This window comes from Schistocerca americana, chromosome 8 (assembly GCF_021461395.2).
Source record: "Schistocerca americana isolate TAMUIC-IGC-003095 chromosome 8, iqSchAmer2.1, whole genome shotgun sequence".
Classification (NCBI taxonomy): Eukaryota; Metazoa; Arthropoda; class Insecta; order Orthoptera; family Acrididae; genus Schistocerca; species Schistocerca americana.
This window is the reverse complement of record NC_060126.1, coordinates 197126605-197154203: the sequence shown is the minus strand read 5'-3', so window position 1 is coordinate 197154203 and position 27599 is coordinate 197126605. Positions and strand designations below refer to the sequence as shown.

The window sequence follows — 27599 nt, the reverse complement described above, 5'->3', positions numbered from 1 at the left end:
ACAGGATATCCTGTAGATTTATTGGATATGGTTACAAATCAGGCCTAGCCAAATAATCTCCATCTCAGATGCAAAGCAGGACGTGCCCAGCAGTTACAAAGTACACAAGAAACACAACTATTTCTCCTTTGTCTCCCAATGGCTGCATCACAAGAAATGGTTTTGTCAGATAAACTGCCTATAAGGACCTTAAGTATACCTTGTTCACAGCAGTGTGATGCAGTTTTGTATCTGAATATCACCTGTCACAGTTCACAAAGCTCACAGTGAACAACTTCAAATTCAAAGGCCCTTCACCACTTCTTAACAAATTGATATCCAACTTGAAGTCAAGCCAATAGAATTTTCTCCTGTGGTGTCTGTCTCTTTCCTTCTTTTATTCTTTCTCTCTCAAAAGTCCAATGGTGATGCAGTAAGAATGGGGGAAATATGTTTTGAGAAAACCTGGGAGTCTCTGCACGTTTCTGGACATGTACCATAGTCACATGTGTGATGGTTACCTCCCTGAAACACTGTTACTGCTCAGTGACATGGTTCTGTGAGTGATTCTATGTAGGCTTATTTAATATTACAACTACACCCACTTGGGGAAGGCATTAGGAAACATGGTCTGAAATATTTGATCAGAATGATAACTGGCACAACGAATGTGAGAACACTACTGGATCTGATTGATAACAACACAGGATAAGAAAGAACAGCTACTGTAACCCTCGAGGTAGCACACACTACCATTGATTTCATTGCTCTGAGTGGTATAAAGTTGCAGTGAGAACAGTTTATTGCTTTTTTGGCTCTCTGTTTAGCATGACATCTTCATCACTAACACCTAGTTCTATCTACATAATTCTTTAAGATTACGTGGCTGCATTTGTACTTTTAAACACTGGCCTCTTACTGACTGTTATCACCCAATAAGGCATCAAAAAATATGCTGTGATCACAAAGATCGCAAGGAACACCGTAGACAGACCCCAAATGGATTAATTGTTATCTCAGGCTTCCTACCCATTAAAAGTCCTTCTCCCTCAAGGTGTAAACCTGACATATCGAAACTTCAAAATGAAACTGTCATCACAGGGTGAAAAACTCTGAGTCTACCTGGCTCATCATCGAGTCAAAAACACAAAGTAGTTTTGGAATGGACTATACATTGAAATATTATTCAGTAGTTTGCTTTGAGAACTGGTAAAAGTGAAACTGGTTTGAATACAGTGACAAGGAAATTTTAAATCTTATCAATGCCTGAATGGAGACTATCCATCTTCTACTCAGAATCCATTCTTTACAAGGAAGACAGTATATTTTCAAGAGCTGAAACACAAATAACAGACAAAAAGAAGGGAAGTTACACAATATGAAACCAAAGATCTACAGAATTTTTATGCATTGTTCAAGACACTTTAAACATCTCTGATCTTCACAAATCACAGAAACAAGAAAAGACTCGCTTTTGCCCTGGCTGTTACTGGATGGAAACAAAAAATATATAAAATGCACCATTTCTGTACTTAGAGGATTAAAATAATTTTGGTGAGTTAAAGAGCTGAAGCCATTGTTTTATTCAAGCATTACTAAATTTCTAATCAAAACTGAGGCAATTGCCAGTGCCAGTGCCCAGTGCATTTGGAGAACTTTTAACATTGTGCCACTTTTAAGGGTTTCTATTTTAGCCTGGAGTGGCAAAAAAGGTTGTTAAAGTAGAGCTTATTACTAAACCATAACTCTTACGATGCAGATGACTTTCTTTGACTAGTTTCACAGCTTGCTTCAACCTCCACAACATTGGATGGCTGCACCACCTTTATTCAAAAGGTTTAGAAAAGCTCTTAAAAACCTGGAAGCAATAAAGACTTCTGGCCTACATACTACTACTCTAGAACTGTTTGAAAGTGGAGTATTGCTCTCCAATAGCAGAACCAGCTGATATGATAAATGCCATAATGTCACTATACTTAAGAGATATGATTACATAACTGTGGCAATTACTGTGGTGTCTCTGTTCTCAGTGAAAGTAAAAAAAATCTATACTTGAATCCTATTGAACACTCTTCAGAGGGTTAAAGAAAAAATACTTCCAAAGTTTAAGTGTGCATTTTGCTATTCTAGAAGCACAACTGACATGATATTCTGGGTATACAACTGCAAGATAACTGGAAAAAACACAAAAACTTCTTTTCCTAATGTTCTATATCCCAAAAAAGACTTTAGAAATGGTGCCTAGAGATTTTATGTGGATACATTTTAGCTGCCCTGCTTTTTGTAGTTTGTATGACTGCATTACTGGCCTGGCTCTATACCAGAAGTGATACCTCAAAGTAATTTCCCACAACAAACTGGCTTAAACAAGGTTGCATATTGTATCTATACTTTTTGTCCCTCACTCGATGAGCAAGTTTCATGAGACATCATCTATGAGGAACTGTGGTGATGGAAAACTTTTTAAACAAGCCAGCAAATTACTTCCTTGACAAAGCCTCTGTAGTGAGATCACTACCGACTGATGACTTTGAGTTGGTCATGACAATCTATTTGAACAAACTGTACAAGATGAGGAGCAGAAATCCAAGAACGGTAGTGTTTCAAGTCCAATAGTATGTATATAGGCAATATTAATAATTACCTGCAAGAGAGAAACATTTATTCTGACATGGCAACAATTATTCTCTGCTTACTGCAGCAAAAGTTTTAACAAACACTGTGACACTGTATAGTTTTATTCTTCTTCTTTTTTTCACAAGGCATTTCAGTCGAATCTTTCAGGCAAACTGAACTCCTGGTTTCAACAATTTCTGGTACCTGAGTCTAAACACTGCGCTTATCATGTGGTGATATTTATCAATTATGCAGACAGTGCAGATTGCATTATGTTACACTCAGTGACCTATTTTACGGATACAGAACATTAGGGAGAGAACTCACTATTGTTTTCTGTATTTCTCATGCAGTTGTCTGCTCAGAATACCATGTCAGATGTTGTTCTAGAAGAGCAAAATGTACACTGAAACTCTGGAAGTATTCTCTCTTCCACCCTCTGAAGTGTGTTCAACAGGATTCAAGTATAGATTTTTTTGTATGACAGAGAAAAGAGACAACAAAATAACTGCCATAGATTATGTAATTATATTTCTTAAATGTAGTGATGTTATGGCATTAATCATATCCGCTGGTTTTGAGCATGTCCCCCCCCCCCTCCCCCTCCATCTCCTCCTGTGGTGGGGTTTGATAAAAAGCATAAAACATCACTTGTTAAAACATTGTGTTCATGACCCATGGATTTTGCACGTACATACTTGCAGCTATGGCCAGTAGATGGCTGTAATAGAAGTACTGCTATTCCTATTCAGTACAATTTAAAGAAGAAAGATTGGCAATCTGTTACTTGTGGCATGAACTGACAAAACTAATCACTTCAGCGATGTTTGTAAGCATTGTGTTTGCTTTCCGCTGTGTGTTAAACAGGAGACAATATGAGTGGGTCTAAATGTAAAATGACACTTCACTGCATTTTCTGGAAAAACTTAAAAGGTGGATGTGAAATTAATGCTGGAGAAGGGACATCACTTCCAGTGATTGTGGATTCAGTTTCTACTAGTGATTCATTCATTTGTAGGTAATGTTTACGTGATGACAAGACTATTGTGGATGAACATGATATTGGTCATTTGGTGAAAAGAAGCCAACATCTGACAGATGAGAAAATATTTCAATGATTAAAATGAATTTGGTACCTCCTAGCAAATTTTGTTCCCTGCAAGTTGCAGAAGGTAATAAAATGCAGAATGTCAAATCAAACACCTTTAAGGGGAGCCGGAGGTGGTCAAATCCAAAAAATCACGATTTTTTTTTCTTTTTTCTTTTTTTGCTACCAAAAATTAAGTGGAACATTCCTCTTCAATGTAAACTTTGAATTATTGTTCTACTCACCCTAGAAGTGGAGTTATTACCATTTTCCCCCAAGACTGCAGAGGAAATGGGCGGCCGCTGAATGCATCTAACACCCTCTCGTGACTTCCTGGCGAACTGCTTGGGATTTTCTCAGCCTGTTACGCATACAGCGCCTTATGTTACGCATACAGCGAGTGTGCAAGGGTTGGCTACATTGTTTTCTGTGACAAATAAAGCGCTAAGAGCGCGGATCATCATCTCTTTGCTGTTTACCGTTTCGAATTAGTTCAGTGTTGCGCCTGTTGTTGGTAGTATTATACTTCTTGTGTAAAGCGTTGTTCTGGTTACGATGCCACGTTTTAGTAACCGTATATATAAGAAGAGGAAGAGCGTAGGGAAAAGAAAATTAACACGAATACCAAGTTGCGATACTACAATTACTGAAACAGTGCGTTCTTCTGCTAAGCAACACATGGCCGGCCATAGCCCTGTGACATCTTCTAGCAAGAAGCTGACTGGTGGAAGGGACAGATTTCGTGAATATGTTAGTGACAGTGATGATATTAACGAAGTACTGAATATTGGATTATTATCTTCTGTGCTGAAAGAAAGTGTTCTGTGCAAAATGTGTTCAAGTGTAGGAGTGGGACTAGAGATAACAAAGCACTTTGGTTTAGCTTGTGAGTTGAAGATAATCTGTGCATGTTGCAAGTATCAAGTGACTTTCTACAATTCACATGCCCGTCTCTTTGGTGAAAATGGACGATCTAGAGTGTTTGATGTGAATGTTCGACTTGTGTATGGCCTTCGATCCATTGGAAAAGGGTCTGCTGCTGGTAAACTGTTTTGTGGTATTATGAACTTGACATCGCCTCCAAGCAAATTTGGGTACTACTGTGAACTGGTAGGATCCTCTGTTGAAGATGTGGCTTTGAAAACCATGAAGGAAGCAGTGGAGGAATCTGTAGAAATGAACGGTGGATCTAGGGATTTGGTAGTGGCATTAGATGGTTCCTGGCAAAAGAGGGGTCATAAATCCCTGAATGGGGTTGTAACTGCTACTTGTGGTGATAGTGCAAAAGTGATAGATGTTGCAATATTATTTAAACATTGTAGGTGCAAAAATAAAATCAAAGAAGAGCACAGTGGAACCTGTGAGGCAAATTTTAGTGGATCAAGTGGAGCAATGGAAGTGGATGGAGCGAAACAAATTTTTGAGCGTTCAGTTCCCAGATACAACGTTAGGTACAAATACTACCTTGGGGATGGTGACTCCAAAGGTTTCAAGACTATAGAGGAACTGAAACCATATGGAAATGAATTTGTAGTTGAAAAGTTGGAATGCATTGGGCATGTGCAAAAGCGTATGGGTGCACGGCTTCAAAGGCTCAAATGAACTTTGGGTTCAAGTAAGCTCAGTGATGGAAAGACAATAGGAGGGAGAGGCAGGCTTACTGATGAGGTGATTGAACATCTACAGAGATACTATGGGTATGCTATAAGGCAAAATATTAGTAATGTTAGTGACATGCGAAAAGCAGTGTGGGCATTGTTCCTTCATACTGCATCATGAGAGCGTAAACAATTAGATTTGGAAAGTGATTCCTAACAGGGTGTTTGTAAGCATAAAAACACTGCACTTTGGCATTTATGATGAAATAGCAACCTACAACCAAGGGAACAGTGTGAAGTGTGAAGTTCTGAAGGCATTAGGATTTACAGCTGGGGTGAACACTGTACGAGCACTAAGAAATATTGACAGAGAAAGGATAAGAGGAGCAGAAAGAAGAGAAAGGCATATGAAGTATGATGGAACAACAAGCCAGAAAAGAAGAGAGAAGAGGAAGCTTTTGGAGGATGAAGAAGACGACCCTGATAATCCATCCTATAGTGCAGGAATGTATTGAGAAACTTTGATAGCCATTTCCCGTAAATTAGAATTTTTCGAATATAAGGAAGATTTTCTCAAAATCCACTCAAGCTAGAGAGATGAAATTTTTATACAGCACTCCTAGTGGTTAAACTTACATTGTAACACAGCCATTTGGCAGTATGTTCAGTAGTTTCATTTCAGTTTAATTATAAAGCAATTATTTGTAAAAAATTTGGGTCATTAATAAAAGAAATAATTGGAAGGAAACTAGAAAAGATACTCCAAAATCCCTCTGTCATAACTGCAAAACTAAACCACTCTATATGTACAAAAAAATTCAAATTTTTCTATTTGGTAGTTTATTCATAAATGTTCCTCAAACTTAGTGATTTTAACGTGGGCAGCATAGGTACCTCCGGCTCCCTTTAAGCTGTCTAATTTCCGAACAGTTATTTTATTGGGCTACCAGTTTCAGCGATTTATTACACTGTCTTCAGGCCCCTGACCGATGTGTAGGAAGATTCCAACCTCGGTTCCGGTGAATATAGTGGCCAGCATTCAAAGACTGGTATCTGTAGATTTTTGCTTGAGACAGTGATCACTTCAAACATCATCTGCTGCCCGTTATATCAGTAAGACAACACAAAATTATTTAACAGATTGCTGTGCTGATTTTATTACTGTAAAAATGATTGATTTCACTCTAAAGGAATCCAAATTTTTCACTATAATAGCACATGAGACAACTGATGTAGGCTTCTTGGAACAACTATCACAATGTCTATGATCCTTTGATGTTGAGAGTAGTGATGTACAAGAAGAATTTCTAAAATTAATTACTATTACTGATCTGATGGCTGAAAAGTTAGCAAACACCATCCTGAAGGAGGTTAAAGAAAAAACATTGATGTTGCTTATTGCCAAGGACAATCCTTTGATGAGTCATGAGTATGACTGGTAAACTTAATGTAGTTCAGGCAATAATATCACAGTAATAGCCATTAGCAATTTACAGCCACTGAGGCAGCCTTAGGATCAATCTCACACTAAGCAAAGCTCGTATTCTAAGCTGTGTACAAAATGCTATGGGTATAATTGGTTCAGTGGCAAAAAACTTCATCAGGGAATATGCTCAACAATGACACTTACCAGAGGAAGAAATAAAGTCATCTCTTCCAGCAGAAAAGATTCGCACAATGAAGAAACTATGTGAAACACACTGAGTAGAGAGGCATTATACTGTTCTGCATTTTCAAGACATTGTTCCTAGCCTAACTATTGTGCTGCAGAAACTACGTCACATTCACAGTGGGAGCGTACTGCAATGACTGCATTTTCCTTACTTCACACTGTGCATTTATCAGAATTAATTGTAAGTTTGTGTGTCCTTGCCAAAGTGCTTGGTATAATATTGCCACTTGCTCAACAACTTCAAGACAAGGAAATCAATTATTAAAAGCAATGCAACTTGTTGAGGCAGTGTGCAACAGCTTGAAAGAACTTTGTCAGGACACTATTTTACATTTCCATGCTGTCTTTAAGCGAGCAGAAAAACTTGCTGAGAAATTTAGCACTGATATAAAAATTCCTAGAACAACTGCCCTACATGAGAATCGAATGACTGCCCCAGCTGAGTAACATGAGGAATACTTTAGAGTGACAATCTGTATTCCTCTTCTAGATTTTCTGTGTAATGAAGTGGCTTATAGATTCCCCAAAGCACAGCACGAAGCCGTCAGTCACTTAAAGAAGCTAATACTAAAATCACTTCTGATGGGTCTAGTGTAGAAGAGTGCTGAAATACACGAAAAGGATTTTCCACATTTCACACCTTTGTAAGTGGAACTGATGATCTGGTATCAGTTGAGGAAAAAACAAAACCTCAAGCCAACCTCTCCAGCAGAAGCTCATAAAAGTTCATCTTATGTTGTAAACATTGCAGTCCTCCTTCAGCCCCTACCCATTCTGCCCATCACTACTAGCACAGAAAAAAGATCATTTTCTGTGCTGCAATGTATAAAAATCTATCCTCGTAGCACTGTGGCAGAAAACCAACTGAATGGCATAGCTTTGATGCACATAAACGGAGCATCAAATTTACAGCAGAAGTAGTGCTAGAAGTACTCTGTCAAAAATTTAAGAGAAGACTGAACTTGCAGTATTTTTCAGAGTGCATCTTATGGTATACCTATACAAAATGTTTATTTAACTTGCTTTTGCTGAAATGAAACCAGTAAAATTTGAGTAAAACAGTTCATCAGTTGATTTAAATGTATTTCAAAGTCCTTGTTAAGATCACCTTGACCTTAACATATAGGTACCTGATCAGAGATAGGTACAGTGTGCTCTGCTGCAACACACCATTTCCCCTCCCACAAAAAAAAAGATCTAAATTCACCCCTTGTTAAGATTCAGGAAAATTGTACTGCTGAGTTTAGGTGTCTGCTGAAAGACTGGAATATGAAACACAATGTTCCACCGATACAAGTTTCTACAATGTTTGAAGTGAATGTACTGCAAAGATAACATGAGCCAATTTATGTACAGTGTTGTTCAAACTGATACAGACACTTTCAAGTGATTGTAAAAAGTTTGTGTTGAGGAAGGTGTTATATCTGTGGATAATGCAACTACCTAAATTTTCTTTGTTACAGCCATCTCTAGCCACGATTCTATCACACCAATAGACAAGGCATTTTGGGTGATATCAGGACAGCAATGTGTTGAAAATTCAGGACCACATTTAACAATGTTCCAGCTACCAAACAACCAATTTACGACTCGTTAGAGAAGTCTACGGAAACAGGATGTCTTTGTACAGGTGGACACATCAGAGAGGCTGTGGCTGAGATCAATGCAGATACCTTGAGGTGAGTGTTGGTCAAACTGGACTATAGACTGGGTGTGTGCCATGTGACTAATGAGTCAGACTGAACATTTGAGAACACAACACAAAAAAAACTTAATATTGAAAGTGTCTAGATCATTTTGAATAACCCAGCAGAGAAGGGGAGTATAAGAAAGGAGGGTTGCAACAGTTTGATAGTGTCATTTCTATAATAAAAAATTAATTAAAAATTATAATCATTACATACTGTTCTTCATCCAATGATTTGTTTTCTCATTACTAGCTGAAAATACTTAATTAACAGATGCTCAAATCGGTTCAGAAGTTCACATGACAATCATCATCAAAGGGAAGAAAAACGACACAGTGCAGGTGAACGAAACACAACAGGCAGCTAGAATGACCCAGCATTACAGGATTACGGAGAAGTTATCAATATTCAATGCAGGATATTGCTTTTACCAGTGTCTTGAATTTCATTTATGTATTTACTGTTTTGCAAAAAGGGAGAAATATTAGAATTTAAAGTTCCTTTTCATCAACAATAAGGTCATCAGAGAATGATCCTAAGTTGTGAGAGGAAAAGGATGAGGAAGAAAATCAGGTACATCCTTTTCAGAAATACCATTCCAGCATATGCCTTAATTAATTTAGGGAAACGAACAAAACCCTAAATCTTGATAGCTGGATGGGGATCTGAGTTTTATTCCTCCCAGCCCAGTTTCTTGGGACAGAGTGCAGTGGTAAGACACTGGATTTGCATTTATAGTACAAAACTCCTTCTGGCCTTCCAGATTTAGGTTTTCCATGTGATCCTTAGGTAGGTTAAGACAAAAGATGGAAGGGTTCCTTTGAACCAGACATAGCTGATTACCTTTGTTCCATCTCTAACGAGCTTGTCATCAACAGGTCGTTAAATACTCATCTTCTTTCCTTCTTCCAGCTTCTTAACCACTGTATCACCTTCCTTGGCAGATATCACAGTAGTTTCAATCCGTCTACTTACATTATATTGTTTCAAAACCGATTACAACTGAGTTTATTTAAGAGGATATCATTAGAAGTGAAGTAAAAAGTCACAAACAGAAACCAACCTTAGCTTGATAAAAACCATTCTTTAACCTATCATTTCTTCTAGTGGTTCTAATTTTGCAGCATTATGGGAGAGCCAGTCTAGAATTATGAACTGCACAACAGAAGCACAGATAAACAAACTGTGAAGCAGGCCATGGGGTGTTTTCAGAAAGCCAAGCTCATACAAATGTGCCTACAAATTCCAAGATTTTGTCAGTCGGCTCAATAAAATAATAGTGCCCTTTGGAAGCTATTATAAGTTACTGAAAAAAAAGTTAGATAACTGAAAACTACTGTTAGTTAACAGCAAGTTTCCAGGTGTTCTACAGAGCTGCTGTTTCCGTTATACGTGCAGTATTTTGACGACCAACCAAGCCATCTTCTTCACAAGCTACAAGTTCTACTGTTATGTACAAAGGGCATTCAAATGGTTTTGCACAGCTGTCTCTAATTCACCCCCCCCCCCCCCCCCATCCAGGAGGAGAATGAAATTTTTATGAGCATACTTGGACATATAGCTAAAAGTTGGTATATAAAAGTATTTTCTTTTATTTACAGGTGAGCCATAATGGACCGTGAAGTAGATGTCAGGTTGCAACAACGGTCTGTGATGGAGTTCCTCTTCAAGACCGACGATGACCAAGGTATATAGAAAAAGCAGGTAGGCCATTCCTGCCCCAAGCGAGTAAAAAATACTCCCAGACGCCCTTTGCGCACCTTGACGTCACAGAGAGGACGCTACAGTGCTGTGCATTCAGTGGAACACGGAAGTGGTAGTGTACATCCAATAAAAGTAATTTGTTTTGAGACAGTCATGAGCAAGGGTCGGTGTAACTGTGCCATGGCACATTGCATTAATACTGCTCGGACGACGACGGACGTTACTTATCTCATTTTTCCCAAGGATGAGGACTTGCAATGTGAATGGATAGTTTGATGCAAACGCAAGGACAAAGTGAATGTGAAAACTGCACGTGTGTGTTCAGCTCATTTTCGGCCTGAAGATTAGGAACGGGATCTGAGCAATGAGCTTCTATGGTTATCTTCAAGAAAGAAGTTATTATCAACAGCAATCCCCTGCATAAACATTCCGAACTGGCATGGAGAAGAAATTGCAGAAAGCGGTGATGCAAACGAAAGGGTAAGACGTCTGCACATACATAACACTTTAAATAACTGAAACTGAAAAATTACCGTAATACAAACAAATTCACATAAATGCAACGCTTTTAGATGCATTACTATATTGCTTTACGGGGTTGAATGACTCGCTATATTGTACAGGCAATAAATAATGTTGCTCAGGTGTATTTGCTTTTCCTTCTGGATATAATAGCTTCATTTGTCGTAGAAATAGCCGTTATTTTTATGTATTCTCGATATGTTAACTATTTTAAAGCTAGTATATAGTTCAAATGACAAAATCAGCATATTTCGCATAATTTGTTTAAAGAATAGCTCATACCGACCAGTTGACTTTGTAGCAGAGTGGTATGGTTTCTGACTCCCATGTTGGAGGTTATGGGTTCGTATACCTGTATTTCCTCTTAAATTTTTATTTTTATATTTTATCAAATTAAGCTATTGTAGCACAAATAAGATGCCTATTAAACGAAACTAGAAGGGTAAAGTGCAATTCAGAGGACATTGCCCATGCATTGACTTTAAGAGGTCTGTCACCTAAAGCATACACTTATTTGTGAAATTCAAAAATTCCTTTGCCATGCAGGACAACCCTTCAGAAATGGGCAAAGGAATTTAAATGCAGCCTGGGTATTCTTGAAGATATCCTGTGTTTATTGAAAGCCAAGTCACACACTTTTACTACTCAAGAGAGATAAACAGTTCTGACACTTGACGAAATGAATGTTGATGGCCACATATGTTACGATTTGTCTGAAGACGTAGTAGTCGGACCACATTCCAATGTAGAAGTTTGCATGATAAATGGGTTGTGCAAGCAGTGGAAACAACCAGTTTACTATGATTTCGACACTGTGATGACTAGTAATTTGCTTCAGAGCATCATTAAGGCAGTTGAGAAATCAGGAAGCCGTGTTGTTGCTGTGACATGTGATATGGGTGGAAAAAATATAGAAGTTTGGAAGGAACTGTCTGTTGATACAGAGAGGACTTATTTCATAAATCCCGCAGATGACACCAGGAATGTATGGGTTTTCTTCAATGTACCACATCTGTTCAAGGTATTATGGAACAATTTCTTGGATACAGGCATTACGCTACATGATGGATCCAAAATATCTAAGGCAGCTATACAGGAACTTTTAAAGCATCAAAAGAGTGACTTAACGATAACACACCACATTACTGAAGCGCACTTAAACGTAATTGGACGAGCAAGGCAGAATGTAGGCATGGTAGTGCACCTATTTTCATGACGAACAGTTCAGGCTTTGAAGTATGTTCTTCATAAAGACGTTGAAAGTAATTTTATTGAACTCGTTAATGACATCTTTGATGTCTTGAACTCTCGATTTCCAAAAGATAAATGCTCACCCCTGCGTAGTGAGTTTGGAATGAATCTCACAATTCAAGAAAATACTTTGAAGAGATTCTTAGATATCTGTTCAGCAACGTGCGTTGGTGACAAAAAATGTTGTCTTTCCAAAAAGGTTTTATAATTTCAATAAAATCTCTCTTTGGTCTTTTCGAAAGTCTGAAAAGTATGAGAGTTAGCAATATATTAACTTGTAGACTGAATCAAGATTGCCTGGAAAACTTTTTTTCTAGGGTACAAGGATTAGGTATATTTTATAACAATCCTAAACTTTTTGAAGTAAGGAACAGGATACGTCTCCTTATACTGACGGGTAATGCAATTGATATTTCTTTCTCTGGGAACACGCCAGTTACTACAGAATTAAACACAGTGTCTTCCCAGTGTGACGTCGACCTGGATTCTGCATCCCTAAGTTTCATTACCAATGAGCTCTGTGTAAATGTTGTTGATGAAGCGCCACTACGAGAAACCCCAGAAACTATGAATGTGGAAGAAAATTTACTGACAGATGTGGTAACAATGAGGGATGACTCTGTAATCTCAGATGTTCTTCCAGATGTGGTAAAATACATTGCAGGCTATATTGCATTTAAGTGGCACAACATTGATAAATCACTACGCTTTCCAGCAGCAAAAAGTGAAGGAGATCATGCTGCAGACTGGATATCAATTATATCTGGTGGTGGTCTTTACACTCAAACGCCAGCATGGGAAAACAGAGTGTTGCAGTTTGATGAAGAATTTTCTGCTTTTCACGGAAATGGGGCGTGTAAACAAAAAAATGTCATAAAGTCTCTGTGCCCTATTTTAAAACAAAAGTTACCTGAGGTTCATGAAGCAGTTATTACTCTTTACGTAAAAACGAGAACATTTATAAGGATTAGGCATCTCAATCAAGAAGCAAAGTTGGAAAAATGAAGAAATGTGCCGCAAAGACGAAGCAGTTATGGATTGCATTGTTGTCTGGTAAATGGCAGTAGGAACAGACTACATTAACATTTGCTTCTTCTTCAAATGATTGAGTTATTTTTCATCTTAATTATCATTTATTTACTCTTTAATATGCGCAAAACCTGTCATGCCTTTATTTTTAACTTGTACAGATGCGTATCGAACGAAACCGAAAGTAAAATGAATGAGTAACATGGCACTGAGTCTCTGGTGTGGCGCATTTGCCGTGTAAGCATATGGCTGCGCTGCGCTAGGGTCCTCGTCTTGACGTCAAGGCCCTCCACCCAATAGCAAGCGTTTTCGCCTGAGTGGCCCCCCCTTGCAATGACTCCACCACACTGAGTCACAGGAAGGTGCTCCCTGTATATGGGGAGGACACAGAGGATCGCAGTAGTATCCAGCAGTGGTTGCAGAGGTTTAAAGAAGGTGAGTTCTCTCTACTGGACAATCCATGAAGCACGAGACCATCGATGGCAGTGAGTGACATGAATAAGGAGACAATTGATCAAATCATCCAAAATGACAGATGTGTGACGACACGACAGCTTGTTGAAATGACTCATTTGTCAATGGGTAGTGTGGTATCACTGGTACAGTCACTAGGGTACAGAAAAATCTGTGCACGTTGTGCGCCTAGATTATTGACAAGAGAATTGAAAACAATGAGGAAGAATGTGTGCGAGAGTCTCATGAAGACCTTTACTAAAGAGTGGAAACAGTGCTTTGACGGCGTTATTACCCGGGATGAAACAGGGCTGTTTTTGTCCAAACCTGAGAAAAAAACCCAATTCATGGAGTGGCGTCATCTGGGTTCCCCTCAGAAGAAAAAACCAAGACTTTCATGAACAGCAGGCTGAAAGGTGATGGCCTGCTTCTTCTGGGATCAGTGTGGTTCATTTTCATTGATATTTTGGAACAAGGCTTCACAATCAACCGGGATCATTACTGTTTGTCACTGGACAAGCTGCGACATGCCATCAAGACCCACAGACCACAGCTTCCCGGTCAGCTCATCAGACTACGCCATGACAATGCCAAACCTCATACAGACCTTATGACACAGGAGAAAATCAGGCTAATGGGTTGGAAAATTGTTCTTCATCCTCCCTACAGTCCGGAATTGGCTCCGTCTGATTTTTACGTCTTTGGTCGTCTGAAGGCCCACCTGCGCACTAAAACATTTGATAGTGAGATAGACCTTATTTCCTGTGTCAAGCGATGATGTGTAAGTCAATCCCCACAATTTTACCAATGTGCATTTACATCGTGGAAATAACACTGGGCCAGATGCATCACAACTGATGGAGGCTACATGGAGTAGGCTCAATGTATAGCTAAATGTTCCAAGTATGTTCCAAAAAATTTCATTCTCCTCCTGCAAAAAATAAAAACATTAGAGACGACTGTGCACAACTTTTTGGAACACCCTTTGTATACTTGCTGGCTGGACTCAAAGTAGACTGATTATTTGTTGGTTTTGTGTTGCTATTTACAGCTGAGTTCAATTCCTAGTACCCACTACTATTTTGGTTTTCAGAACTTGTAATGATATTCCATGAAACACAACTTCTCTCAGTGATCTCCAACTCAGTTGGATGTAATGGTCAGCAAGATTTTAATAAACCAAGTGTTGGACCCCTTTTGTTATTTAAATTAAAACCACTGTCCTTGTTTATTGGGTTTTCTTAAATACTTATTTTGACAGACACCTTCAATATGGCATCGCGGAAACTTAGCGTTTGTGATACAATACTGGTCTCGTTGTATTTCATTTCATGATTATATTCAAGGCAGCGCTCTGCGACAGCTGATTTTCTTGGCTGTTTTCACTGGGTATGTGGTTGACGCTTCTTGGATCTCTCCCATCTGTTCTGTTAGTCTGTCCCATGCAAGACACGACACATTCATATGGAGTAAATACGAACCCGTTTTCGGAGTACTGGGTTATCTTTAAAATTACAAAAAATACTTTTTATCCCAGTTGAAGAGGGTGAAATACACTGGATGCCATGTTTCTGTACTGGTCAGCAACCTCTGCAGTTACTGGATCCCATTAACAAAGATAAGCAATTTCTGGCTTGCGTTCCTCAGTCTCAGTCTCAGCCTCTATCTCGTGTATTCTTAATTTTGATTGCACTGTCCATTCAGTTCTACTATTTGAATACTCGGTCCCTCAGAACATTACTTGCAATTCTATGGCATGGCTAACTTTGTCTGAAAGGAAAATTTCTTTGCGACGAATGATGATCGCTTGAGGCATGGACCATCAAGTTTCTGGGACAGCATAAATAAGGAGGAGTCTATCAAAATAAAGATGTTAGAAAACTTAATAAACAGGGATGGTGGTTTCAATTTAAATAATACTCAAGGTCCAGCACTCAGCTTATTAAAATCTTGCTGTCCATCACATCCACCAGAGTTGGAGAATGCTGAGAGAATTTATGTTTCACGGAATACCAGCATGAGCTCTGAAAAACAAAAGGGTATTAAAAAGTATAGAGGGTGATTGGGATTGAACTGTACTGTAAGCAGTGGCGTGAAACCGACAATAGTTCACAGCCTGGTGAGAGTCCAGGCACTAAGTACACACAACGGCAAACTCTCAGCAGCTGAAGAGATGGCTTAGTCAGTCATTGAAATATTGTGCCTAAAATGGAAATAGTAACTTGGTAATACATACATAACCACACTCTTAATCAACTGCACCAAAAAAATCCTGAGAGATCACAGCTGGGTAGTTATTTTCACTCTGCAATACAAAACGGAAATCTAAAAGTGGAATTTAAGGGGCAAAGGAGCAATGTAATGAGCTTAAATTGTACAATATCCTGGATAATGTTCAATCATAAAATTTTATCTGCAATTAATCAGAGCCATTACATTAGTCAATTATTTGACTGTACTGTTCAATAAAAAGTTTTAATATAAAGTAATAATTAACTGCCAGAAAGCATGATCTAACAGTGACAGACATTGGCCTGATGTACTTTAATGTTTGAAGCACAGCTAATTATGTTACTATATGATCAAGTGGTCGGTTTACCACTAAGTCCCTGTACCGCTAAGTCCCTGGCCCAGGACTTGTATTGTATTGTATTAGTGACAAATGACAAATAATTAAAAATCCTTTAGAAATAAACAGACAAAAAAGGATTTAAATTGAAACTCACACAAGTGCAACACACATATTTTATAAATTAAGTGGCTATTGTACTTCAATTTCAAAATAGGGAATCTTGATCTACTGTCATGGCAAAACCAGAACTGAAAATACAATGAAAATGCAGGGCATTTATGTTCAACTGCTATTCCATCACATAGTTAAACATCAGAGTACTTCCATGAACTACAGACTGGAAAAAAATATCACTGCTTCAGATATACCATCCAAACACCAAATCTTAGAACCAGCAGATCTCTACTAACCTGCAAACATTATTTCCTACATTATCATTGTTGCATGAAACTACACAGCTCAGCACTAAAACCAAGAGAAATCTTGTAGAAACTTATTATTCATTATTCTGCTTGATAGTAACTGAGATTTTTATATGTAATAGGTATGAAACTAGCCAGGCCACAATACAGCGAAGGAGTACGAAGCTTTTTTTTAAACTTATGCAAGATTTCCTGTTTAGTAGGTGTAGTATACACAACTTAGTGCCTGTTAACAACACTAAAAAAGCAAATAAAGGACTAAACATTGTAGGAAAGTTCTGGTAAAATGTAAATACTTTTAAATTAAAGGAGACCACTCATCAAAATTGATTAAGTGTTGAGTAGTAGAGAGGCACACACAAAAAGAAAGAAAAATTACTTGCTTTCTGAGTAATCCTTTTCTGAGCTAGAGTAAACCACAAATACACAAATGTATACATGCAGAAACATATGCACGCACACAGCAGATGCTTATGCCCCTAGGTGGTACTGCATGGACACACAGTACCAGTGTTGCATTTTGGCAAGTGGACGGGGTGTTGTCGGGTGGGGTGGGTACAGGGGGTGGGGGGGAGGGGGGGGGGGAGGCAGGTGGCAGGGAGAGGGGACTGAGGATGGGTGACTAGCAGTTCAGAGGGAGGCAGCCAGTTTGCCAGCTGGTTATATGGGAGGGAGGGGTGGCGGCTGCATGCGCTAAGCCTACGATGCAGGGTTGTCAGAGACAGTTGGGTGCAGCGCACGCTGAAGGTGACATATGGGTGTGAATTGGAAGCGGGTCACAGGACAGAGGAAGGTGAAACTGTTAGGTGGAGGGTGAGAAGACAACAGGTTACTGGAGATTGAGAGAAAGATGATTATGTGAGCGAAGGATGTGTGGCAAGGATAACTCCCACTGTGTAGTTCAGGAAAGCTGTTGTTGGAGGACAGCTGATTTGTTGTTTGTTTTGCTTTAGGATGCAAAAAACAACTGGGGTCTTACGTGACCAAGTCAAAATAAGTTGAGTTAAAATAATCTCCTCCTGGCGGGAGGGCTGAGAGGAGGTCGTCCAAGCCACTGGGAGAGGCTTGATAAGCCAAAGCATATTCCCATGAATGGAAGACCATTGGCGATGCCAAAGGGACACCACCTCCTAACATACAGCAACAGAGAGATCATCAGAGGGAATATATGTACTCGCAAGCTGAGGTATGAGGACTGCAACCTTGGCAGCAGCCTCGTTTCCTGGCAGACCGACATGACCAGGAACCCACAGATTTTGAAGGGCACTGAGTGAGTCTGAGCAGAGGACACAATTGAGAAGGCTATGTCACAGAATGTATTTCATGGACTGATACAAGGCGAATAGCTCAGCTATAAATACTGAGGAATGTGCCAGAAGCCAATATCGAAAAACAAGGGAGCCAATGACAAAAGCACATCCGACCCCACAGTCAGTTCGAGAGTCATTAGTGTATACAAAGGTACTATCGTGAAGTTCTATGCCAGAGTCATGAAACTGAAGGCGATAGACCGAGGCTGTAGTAGTGTCCTTAGGAAGCAAATGAAGGCCAAGGTTAACATGAGCCGCTTCATGAAGCCAGTGTGGTAAAGGGTTCGCACACACTGGGACAGTTGCAGGTAGTGTGATGTTAAGCCACTGTAGCAAGTGCCGAAAGTGGACTCCAGAAGGTAACTGAGAAGAGGGACGAGCCCTATACTGACAATCAAGGAATCATCAAAGGAGGAGGCATAGGAGGGACGGCTACGCATGACAGACAAATGGCAAGCATACCAGCTAAGGAGAAAGTCACGGCAGTAGGACAGTGGTAGTTCAGCTGCAGCATACAGACTCTCAACCGTGCTGGTGTAATAGACACCCGTGGCCAAACGGAGGTCATGATGGTGGATACTGTTGAGACGGTGTAAGAAGGATGGGCACACAGACACATAAACAAAGCACACATAATTGAGTTTTGAAAGGACAAGGGACCAGTAAAAGCGGAGGAGGATGGTTCAATAGGCACCCCAGGAAGTATCATTGAGGACACGTAGGACACTGAGGAGCCGCATACAGTCGGCTGCCAGGTAAGATACATGGAAGGACCAAGAGAGATTCCTATCAATCACGAGCCCCAAGAATTTCGTAGTTTCAGCAAACAGAAGGGCAACAGGCCCAAGATGTAGAGATTGTGGGAGAAAAAAAGTTTGCACCACCAGAAATTCATACGGACGGTTCTGTCAGTGGAAAAGCGAAAGCCATTGTCGATGCTCCAGGAGTAAAGACGATCAAGACAGCACTGAAGACGCCCCTCAGTAAGACAGGTCCGTGGAGAACTGCAATAGATGGCAAAATCGTCAACAAAAAGGGAGTCATATATGCCTGGCAGGCAGTTTTAAATCCTCTTTGTGGGATCGAAGGACACGAATGTTCCATTGGAGGAGAGTCACGTAGGCATGTCACCTCGGCGGCTGCCGAGTGACAGCTGTGCTACTATAGTGCACAGAAGCAGGAAGATCGTGCTTCATGGAGTCCACAGAAGCATCAGCTTGCTTGTGCAGTCAGTCTGTGGAACCCAAGACTGAAAAACAGCTATTAGTGTGTACCGGCAACATGGAGGCCGGCCAGGCTAAGGTATCACGTGGCGACACCATCAAAGAGGATCTCCAAGATGGCGGATGGCGAAGGAGAAGACTGTTTGCCTTTGGTGAACTTCTTTGAGCCTTTGTAGTTAGAGGAAGACTCGGGTGTTGTTTAGTTAGAGGGACAGAGGAAGTCTTCGTGAGAGTACTCCTTCTATCCTTTCCGGTCTATCAGTTGCCAGTTGTGTAGCTGGTGTCTTCACCCCTTGAGGCAAGAGTTTGACGACTTGTTGTACAGCTGGACGGAGGGATTGCGATGCTACCTAGACACTGGGTGATTTCACAGCCTAAGAGCTGAATTGGAGGTCGCATGTTTGCGTGGCCATGTCCTTCATGGAGTGAGGGGTAAGAAGAACAGAACTATAGGTACCAGATGGGAGAACATAGGGTTTGCAACTAGCCAGTTAACTTGCGAGCGAGTGGGTAAGGCACCTTTTCCTTTACCCGGATCTCTTGAACAGCCCGCTCATCAAGATACCCGGGACAATCCCGAGAGGAGGCAGCATGGCTGACATTGCAGTTGATACAGCGGCAAAAGGAGGTGGACAATCGCCCTCGTGTGCATCCCTACCACAGGTAACATATTTGGCTGGGTGTCGACAAGACGTTCTAGTGCAGTTGAAACAATGACACTGGTAGCAGCGCTTCGAGTTTGGAATGTATGTACAGTCGGACTATGATAATTTCATAGCCTGCTTTGAACTTGGGTGGAAGCACCACTCTATCAGAGGTGAGAAAGAGAGACCGAGTGGGCACTAAGGAGGAATCTACCTTTTTAATTATACGATGGACGGCAAAGACACCGTGATCAGAGAGGTAAGACTGGATTTCAGCCTCGGTTAGACCATTGAGCAGCCTGGTGTAAATTACACCACGGGAAGAATTCAAAGTTCTATGGGCTTCAACACGAATAGGGTAACCTACGTTTACGTTTTGTAGCTGTTGAGTGGGAAGATGACTGACTCATCGGGAGGAAATCCCCTACGATTGCCAGCGTTTCCCATGGTGCGCTGCTTCCAACTGGGGGCACTCTCTCACAAGGGGGTGCACCCGCCTTAGGTGATTGTTCACATCTCAGGTCATATCCCCTGAACACCTGACAGAGGGACCAATCAGCAATTTGGGAAGGTTACAGCTCAGGCAATCACCCCTCCCTGGGCCTGGCCTGTACAAGGGGGTACATGAGAACCCTACCTGTTGACCCGGGGCTGGGAATTACGCATTACCCAGTCACCTGCTACGTGTCAAACGTATGGGCCAGCCTTCAGGAGCACACAAGAAGGAAGAAGAAAAAGAGGATCCTCAAACAACTAAGCAGAGGAACAAGAGTAGAAGGGAAACAATGAAAGGAAAAGGGAGCGAAAAATAAACGTGAGACTGTTCATACGTCAATGACAGAATGTAGAACAATCCCAATAACACCCCAAACATGTTCTCCAAGGGACGGGAAAAAGAATAACAAGAGGATAGACATGCAGCACAAAAGAGAAAAAAATGCTGCATCTTGATCTATTACAGGGATATGATACCGGTGGCAAGGGGATAGGGGGTGGGAGATGGACTAGGATGTTGTGTACGTTGCGTGGGTGACAAAACACACTTTAGGAGATGTGAGAAGGATCTTGGGTAGGAGGTATCTCATTTCAGGGCACGTTAGGAGATAATTAAAAACCCTGACAAAGGTTATGGTTAAGTTGTTTCAAGTCCAGGGTGATACTGGGTGATGAGGGGGATGCTTCTTTGTAGCTGATTCTTGGGATGGTGGTACGACTGGGGGCATGTGCGGATATGTCACATGAAATCTGTTTGTGGGCTAGGTTTGGGGGTAGTGCCTATCTATGAAGGCCTTCACGAGACCTTCAGCTTATTTGGCAAGGGAGTTCTTGTTACTGCAGGTAAGTCTTCCACAAGTGCCTAGACTAAAGGGGGGGAGGGGGATTTTTTGACATGGAAGGGATGGCAGCTGTTGAAACGCAGGTGCCGTTGGTGGTTAGTCAGTTTAACATGGACAGAAGTGAGGATGGAACTATCTGAGAGATGGTGGCCAACAACCAGGAAGGTGGGTTGAAGAGGACTGAACATGCCACCCCTCCTTGTTGCATTCATAGTCAGCAAACCCGCTGCCTCCCTCCATGCCACTAGCCATGAACTCCCATCACTCCCCATCTCCCACCTCTACACACCCTGTGCATGCAATCCAGCTAGAGCCACAAAGGCCATAAGTAGGTAGTGTGTGTGTGTGTGTGTGTGTGTGTGTGTGTGTGTGTGTGTGTGTGCGTGTGTGTGTGTGAGTGTGTGTGTGAGAGAGAGAGAGAGAGAGAGAGAGAGAGAGAGAGAGAGAGAGAGAGTGGGGGAGGGGGTGTTTACAATAGCTTGGTAAAGGATTGCTCCAAAAGCTAGCAAGTTTTCTTCCTTTTTGTGTGAGCCTATCGACATCTCAATGCTTCTCCTTATCAGTGAAAGTATTAACAAATAAGGGATTAATATGAAACATGAGTGGAATAGTAAGAAGAAAACAGCCACACCAAAAATTATATCTACAGTCTAATTACAATCAAAGCAAGAGATATATGTAACTTACCGTCCGGTTAATGACAACACCAAAGTAATCAACAAGACTCTCCCCATAGAAAAAGTAGTTAGATGTAATTAAAAAATACCAAGATAGTGATCGAAACCATGGAAGATTATGAACTCTGTACACGGCATAACCAATGTTGATAATTTCTTCGAAGCATTTCACTTGTACAAGAAGAGTCTGCAAAGTAGTTAAGTAAACAGAGAAAAGTTAAACATTACAAAACATTGATATGGAGCAGCAGTAGAATTCTTAATATATACATAAATGTACTTACTGTAACCATGAGAGCAAGAGGCCCACTGTATATAAGTAGACAAAACCCAGCAATCATTACTAATGAAAATAAACCTCTTATCACCCAGTTCCGCCATCTGCAAAGCATAATAATTGTGATTAATGAAAGGACATGATGTAAAATGATGAGAAAGGGTATTTGATTGTACTACATGTTTTATACAAGATTCTTCACCTGTCTGAAAGTCCACTAAGAGCAGAGTTTAGTACTTCGGGTGTTTTATCCGTTCCCTGTGGGACTATCTTTGCTACTTCTTCAACATACTTTTCTTCAGGGCTTTTATCATCTTCTGAGTCAACATCTTCCTTCTATTAAAATTTAAAATAAAAAGCATATATTGTGAAGATTTGCTCAGTACGAATACTATTTAAGATATAACTTGGCAAGTAAGTCCTGTAGCATAAAACCTATGAACATAAAAAATTAACAACAAAATAAAAAAGACTATGATTTTTCACTGTAGACAAGTCTTTTCAATAGGACTGCATCATTATTAGCTTCAATATAAGCTGTGTGCCATTAAGAATTAGTGTATGGTAAAATGTGTATCTTACTTTGAGAAAAATTTAGCAGTGGATCTTTCGCAGGCATCTGAAATTAAAATTAAAATAAGGACACTTTCTTCAGGGCATTAAATTTATTACATATCTTTGTCATTATCTGTAACTGTAGTAAACATCTATCATGCATGGAATGTTTTTCTCATCTATAAATTTGCATCCAAGTACATACACATAATCCTACGAAAGCTTTATTTGAGCACAAACTTCTTCAAACTGATGACACTTTTGACTGTACATGTCATAGATGTTAGGAAGGAAGATAAGACACACTTCTCTCCTGTCTTTCACTGAAAATCTACCTCTCCACTTCAAACATGATTACACTGTTCTCAGAACATCTAATTGCCAAAGATTAAGAACTGTTTTTCAATGTGACTAGAAAAAAAGTAAACAATCTCTTTGGTGTTATATGGATCAAAAGTCAACTACATTGTTAAAATGGATATGCGCATCCACATCCTGAAAATAAGTGATCAAAAATCCTCTTTCCCCATACCAAAATTATACACAATGAAACTGGGTACAAAGACATTATATCATTGGCCTCCAAAGACTAGTCAAAATAAATTCATAGAAGGCAGATAACAGAACAATCATTATATGTAAAAGAAAAACTAAAAAACCGAATCTATAAAAGATACTCAGCACAGTACACCAACTTTCAGAAAGGCAGTTATTTACTGTTCGATTTTTCACAGTCAGCCTGAGGAATAAACTAAGTGTGTCCTCAACAACACCTGGCAAAGAATCTGTGAAGCCAAACAAAATTTTGTAAATTACTTACATAGACGGAAAGTTATCAATATTGTCACAGCCTGACTTCCTAGGGTGTGTTTCAATGATGAGGGACACACTGGTATCCATACAACTACATGGATACTCTGCAAATCACATTTAAGTGCCTGGCAGAGGCTTCATCAAACCACCTTCACAATTCTCTATTGTTCCAATCTCGTATAGCGCACGGAGAGAATGAATACCTATATCTTTCCGTACGAGCTCTGATTTCCCTTATTTTATCATGGTGATCATTCCTCCTTATGTAGGCCGGTGTCAACAGCTGTTCAGACTGTATCCAATATCGTTTATATAGATAAGGAACAGCAAAGGGCCTATAACACTACCTTGGGGAACGCCAGAAATCACTTCTGTTTTACTCAATGACTTTCCTTCAACTGCTACGAACTGTGACCTCTCTGACAGGAAATCACAAATCCAGTCACATAACTGAGATGATATTCCGTAAGCATGCAATTTCACTACGAGCCACTTGTGTGGTACCGTGTCAAAAACCTGCTGGAAATCCAGAAATACGGACTCAGTCTGAAATCCCTTGTCAATAGCACTCAACATTTCATGTGAATAAAGTGCTAGTTGTGTTTCACAGAACAATGTTTTCTAAACCCACGTTGACTGTGTGTCAATAGACCATTTTCTTTGAGGCAATTCACAATGTTCGAACCCAACATATGTTCCAAAATCCTGCTGCATATTGACGTTAACGATATGGGCCTGTAATTTAGTGGATTACTCCTACTACCTTTCTTGAATATTGGTGTGACCTGTGCAACTTTCCAGTCTTTGGGTACGGATCTTTCGTTGAGCAAATGATTGTATACGATTGTTAAGTATGGAGCTAATTCATCAGCATACTCAGAAAGGAACCTTATTGGTATACAGTCTGGACCACAAAACTTGCTTTTATTAAGTTTCACTACTCCGAGGATATTTACTACTAGGTTACTCATGTTGGCAGCTGTTCTCGATTCGAATTCTGGAATATTTACTTCGTCTTCTTTTGTGAAGGCATTTCGGAAGGCTGTGTTTAGTAACTCTGCTTTGGTAGCACTGTCTTTGATAGTATCTCCATTGCTATCATGCAGATAAGGCACTGATTGTTTCTTGCCACTAACATACTTCACAAACAACCAGAATCTCTTTGGATTTTCTGCCAGGTTTCAAAACAAAGTTTCATTGTGGAAACTGTTATAAGCATCTCGCATTGAAGTCCGCGCAAAAAATTTCAAGCTTCTGTAAAAGATCACCCATCTTGGGGATTTTGCATCTGTTTAAATTTGGCATGTTTGTTTAGTTGTTTCTGCAACAGTGTTCTAACCTGTTTTGTGTACCAAGGAGGATCAGCTCCGTCATTTGTTAAATTATTTGGTATAAATCTCTCAATTGCTGCTGATACTATTTCTTTGAATTTAAGCCACATCTGGTCTACACTTGGTTGGTTGGTTGGTTTAAAGGCGGGAGGAGGGACCAAACTACAAGGTCATCAGTCCCTTGTTCCTAATAGAACAGTGCCACAAGTTTGAGTATCTGGCCAACCAGAAGAATAAAAAGGGAAAGCCAGCCACTCTGCAACACATTACAACCTCCATCCTAAAAGCACTAGGGCAGAAGACACAGAGGGACAAGGGACACGCGCTAAAACCTACATAGAAGTATAAAACCCACTCTCATGGATAAAACATAAAACTAAAGCTGCTGTGGAGGCATTGTCGCCCAACACCGAAGGCAGAGTGCTGGGAAAGTTAAAAGTCTGCCACAGAGCGGCTAAAAGTGGGCAGTCCAGTAAGAGGTGGACGACTGTCATTTGGGAGCTACAGGGACACTGAGGTGGGTCCTCGTGACAGAGTAGGTATCCATGGGTTAGCCACGTATGGCCAATGTGGAGGCGGCAGAGGACAACTGATTCCCTGCGAGAGGTCCGCATGGAAGACTTCCACACATTCATAGTCTCCTTAATGACACACAGTTTGTTATGCGTGCTGTTATGCCATTCCATCTCCCAAAGCTGGAAAACCCTGCGGTGTAAGATAGCTTGCAGGTCAGCTTAGGAGATGCTTGTTTCCAGATGCGGTTTCCACGTCGCCAGTTTGGCCAGCCTGTTGGCAAGTTCGTTGCCGGGAATTGCAACGTGTCCTGCGGTCCATACAAACACCACGGAGCGGCGTGCCTGTTCCAGGGCATAGATCGACTCCTGAATGTACGCTGCCAGAGGGTGACAAGGGTAGCACTGGTCGATAGCTTGTAGGCTGCTCAATGAGTCCGTACATAGGAGAAATGACTCGCCAGGGCATGAGCAGATGTACTCAAGAGCATGAGATATGGCTGCCAGCTCTGCAGTGAAAACACTGCAGCCAACTGGCAAGGAGTGAATATGTCCTCCATGAACATATGCAAAGCCTATGCGACCATCAGCCACTGAGAAGTCGGTGTAAACCACTTCAGAGTCCCGGAACACATCAAGAATCGAGAGGAAGTGAAAGCACAGAGCGGCGGGGTTAATGGAGTCCTTAGGGCCATGCAAAAGGTCCAGACAAAGCTGCAGCCGAGGCGTGCACCATGGAGGTGCATGTGAATGGGCTGCAAGCCCAAGGGAAGGACTCCAGTTAGGAGAGAAGGGACAGTTAGGAGAGAAGGGACCGCATGCGAACCACAATCGTCAGCCTTGATCTGGGCCGCAGATGCGGGAGATGGACTGACATGGGCGGGAAAAGCAGACAGTTATTCGGATGCGCAGGGGAACTTTGAATGCATGCTGTGTAACTGGCGAGCAGTTGCGCACGTCTGATCTGCAGTGGAGGGACACCACCCTCCACCAGTATGCTGGTCACCGACTCATCCTAAAAGCTCCTGTCGCCAATCGAACCCCACAGTGGTGCACAGGGTAGAGTAAATGCAATGCTGCTGCTAGACTGTTAATGGCCACTAACAATGGAGAGACACTCAATACAGAGCCCTGTGGGACTCCATTCTCCTGGATAGTGACAGGAAGTTTTGGATAAAAATCGGGAGTGGAGACCCCACTCATACACTGTGGCAAGGATGGTGATGTCGCCAAGTCGTGTCATATGCTTTACATAAGTCAAAGAAGACGGTCAGGTGTTGCCATCTGGGAAAGGCTATTCGGATGGCAGACTCGATGGTCACAAGATTATCAGTGGTAAGAGCGACCCTGGCGGAAGCTGCCCTGACATGGAGCCAGCAAGCCACATGACTCCAGGACCCAACCCAACTGTCGACATACCATACATTCCAGCAGCTTACAAAGAACATTGGTGAGACTGGTGGACCAATAGCTACACACATCAAGCAAGTTTTTACCGGATTTGAGCACCGGAATGAAGGTGCTCTCCCACCATTGCGATGGGAAGACCCCATTGCACCAGATCTGGTTGAACATGACGAGAAGATGTCGCTTGTAGTCAGATGAGAGATGTTTAATCATCTGACTGTGGATGCGATCAGGCCCAGGAGCTGAGTCGGGGCAATGTGCGAGGGCCGGGGGAGCTCCCACTCTGTAAATGGGGTATTATAGGATTCACTGCAGCACGTAGTGAATGAGAGGGCGTTCCGTTCTAGCCGCCGTTTGAGTGTGCAAAAGGCTGGGGAGTGATTCTCAGACGCAGAGGCTCGAGCAAAGTGCTCAGCAAAGTGCTCTGCAATCGTGTTTGTGTCGGTACATAGCTCGCCATTTATGGTAACACCAGGGCCAGCTGTTGGGGCCTGATACCCAAAAAGACGTTTGATCTTTGCCCAGACTTGGGAAGGTGCCGTGTGGCACCCAATGGTAGAGACGTATCTCTCCCTTACCAATTCATGATAAGGTAGCGAGCACGGGTATGGAGCCGTTTAACGGCTAAGAGGTGCTCCAGGGAAGGGTGTCGCTTATGCTGCTGTAGAGCTCGCCGACGCTCCTTAATTGCTTCAGCGACTTACGGTGACCACCAAGGGACTGCCTTACGCCTTGGGCACCCTAAAGAGAGAGGGATCACATTTTCTGCAGCAGAAACAACTGTGCTCGTCACCTGCTTAACCATCACATTGATATTACCGTGTGGGGGAGCTTCAGCTGTGACACCAGAGGTGAAAGTTCCCCAGTACGCCTTGTTCAAAGCCCATCTGGGCAGACATCCATGTGCCTGATGCCGGAGT

At 41.2% G+C, this 27599-nt stretch overlaps 1 protein-coding gene across 1 annotated transcript in view; it reads right to left on the bottom strand.

The window, feature by feature from the left end:
* Positions 1-27599, bottom strand: part of LOC124545485 (phosphatidate cytidylyltransferase, photoreceptor-specific) — a 102507-nt gene that overhangs the window by 55020 nt on the left and 19888 nt on the right. The window contains exons 2-4 of the mRNA XM_047124426.1: positions 22264-22397; positions 22069-22165; positions 21795-21971 (exon numbers count right to left, since the gene is read on the bottom strand). Coding sequence (XP_046980382.1) covers positions 21795-21971; positions 22069-22165; positions 22264-22397 — 408 coding nt within the window. The remainder of the gene's footprint in view (positions 1-21794; positions 21972-22068; positions 22166-22263; positions 22398-27599) is intronic.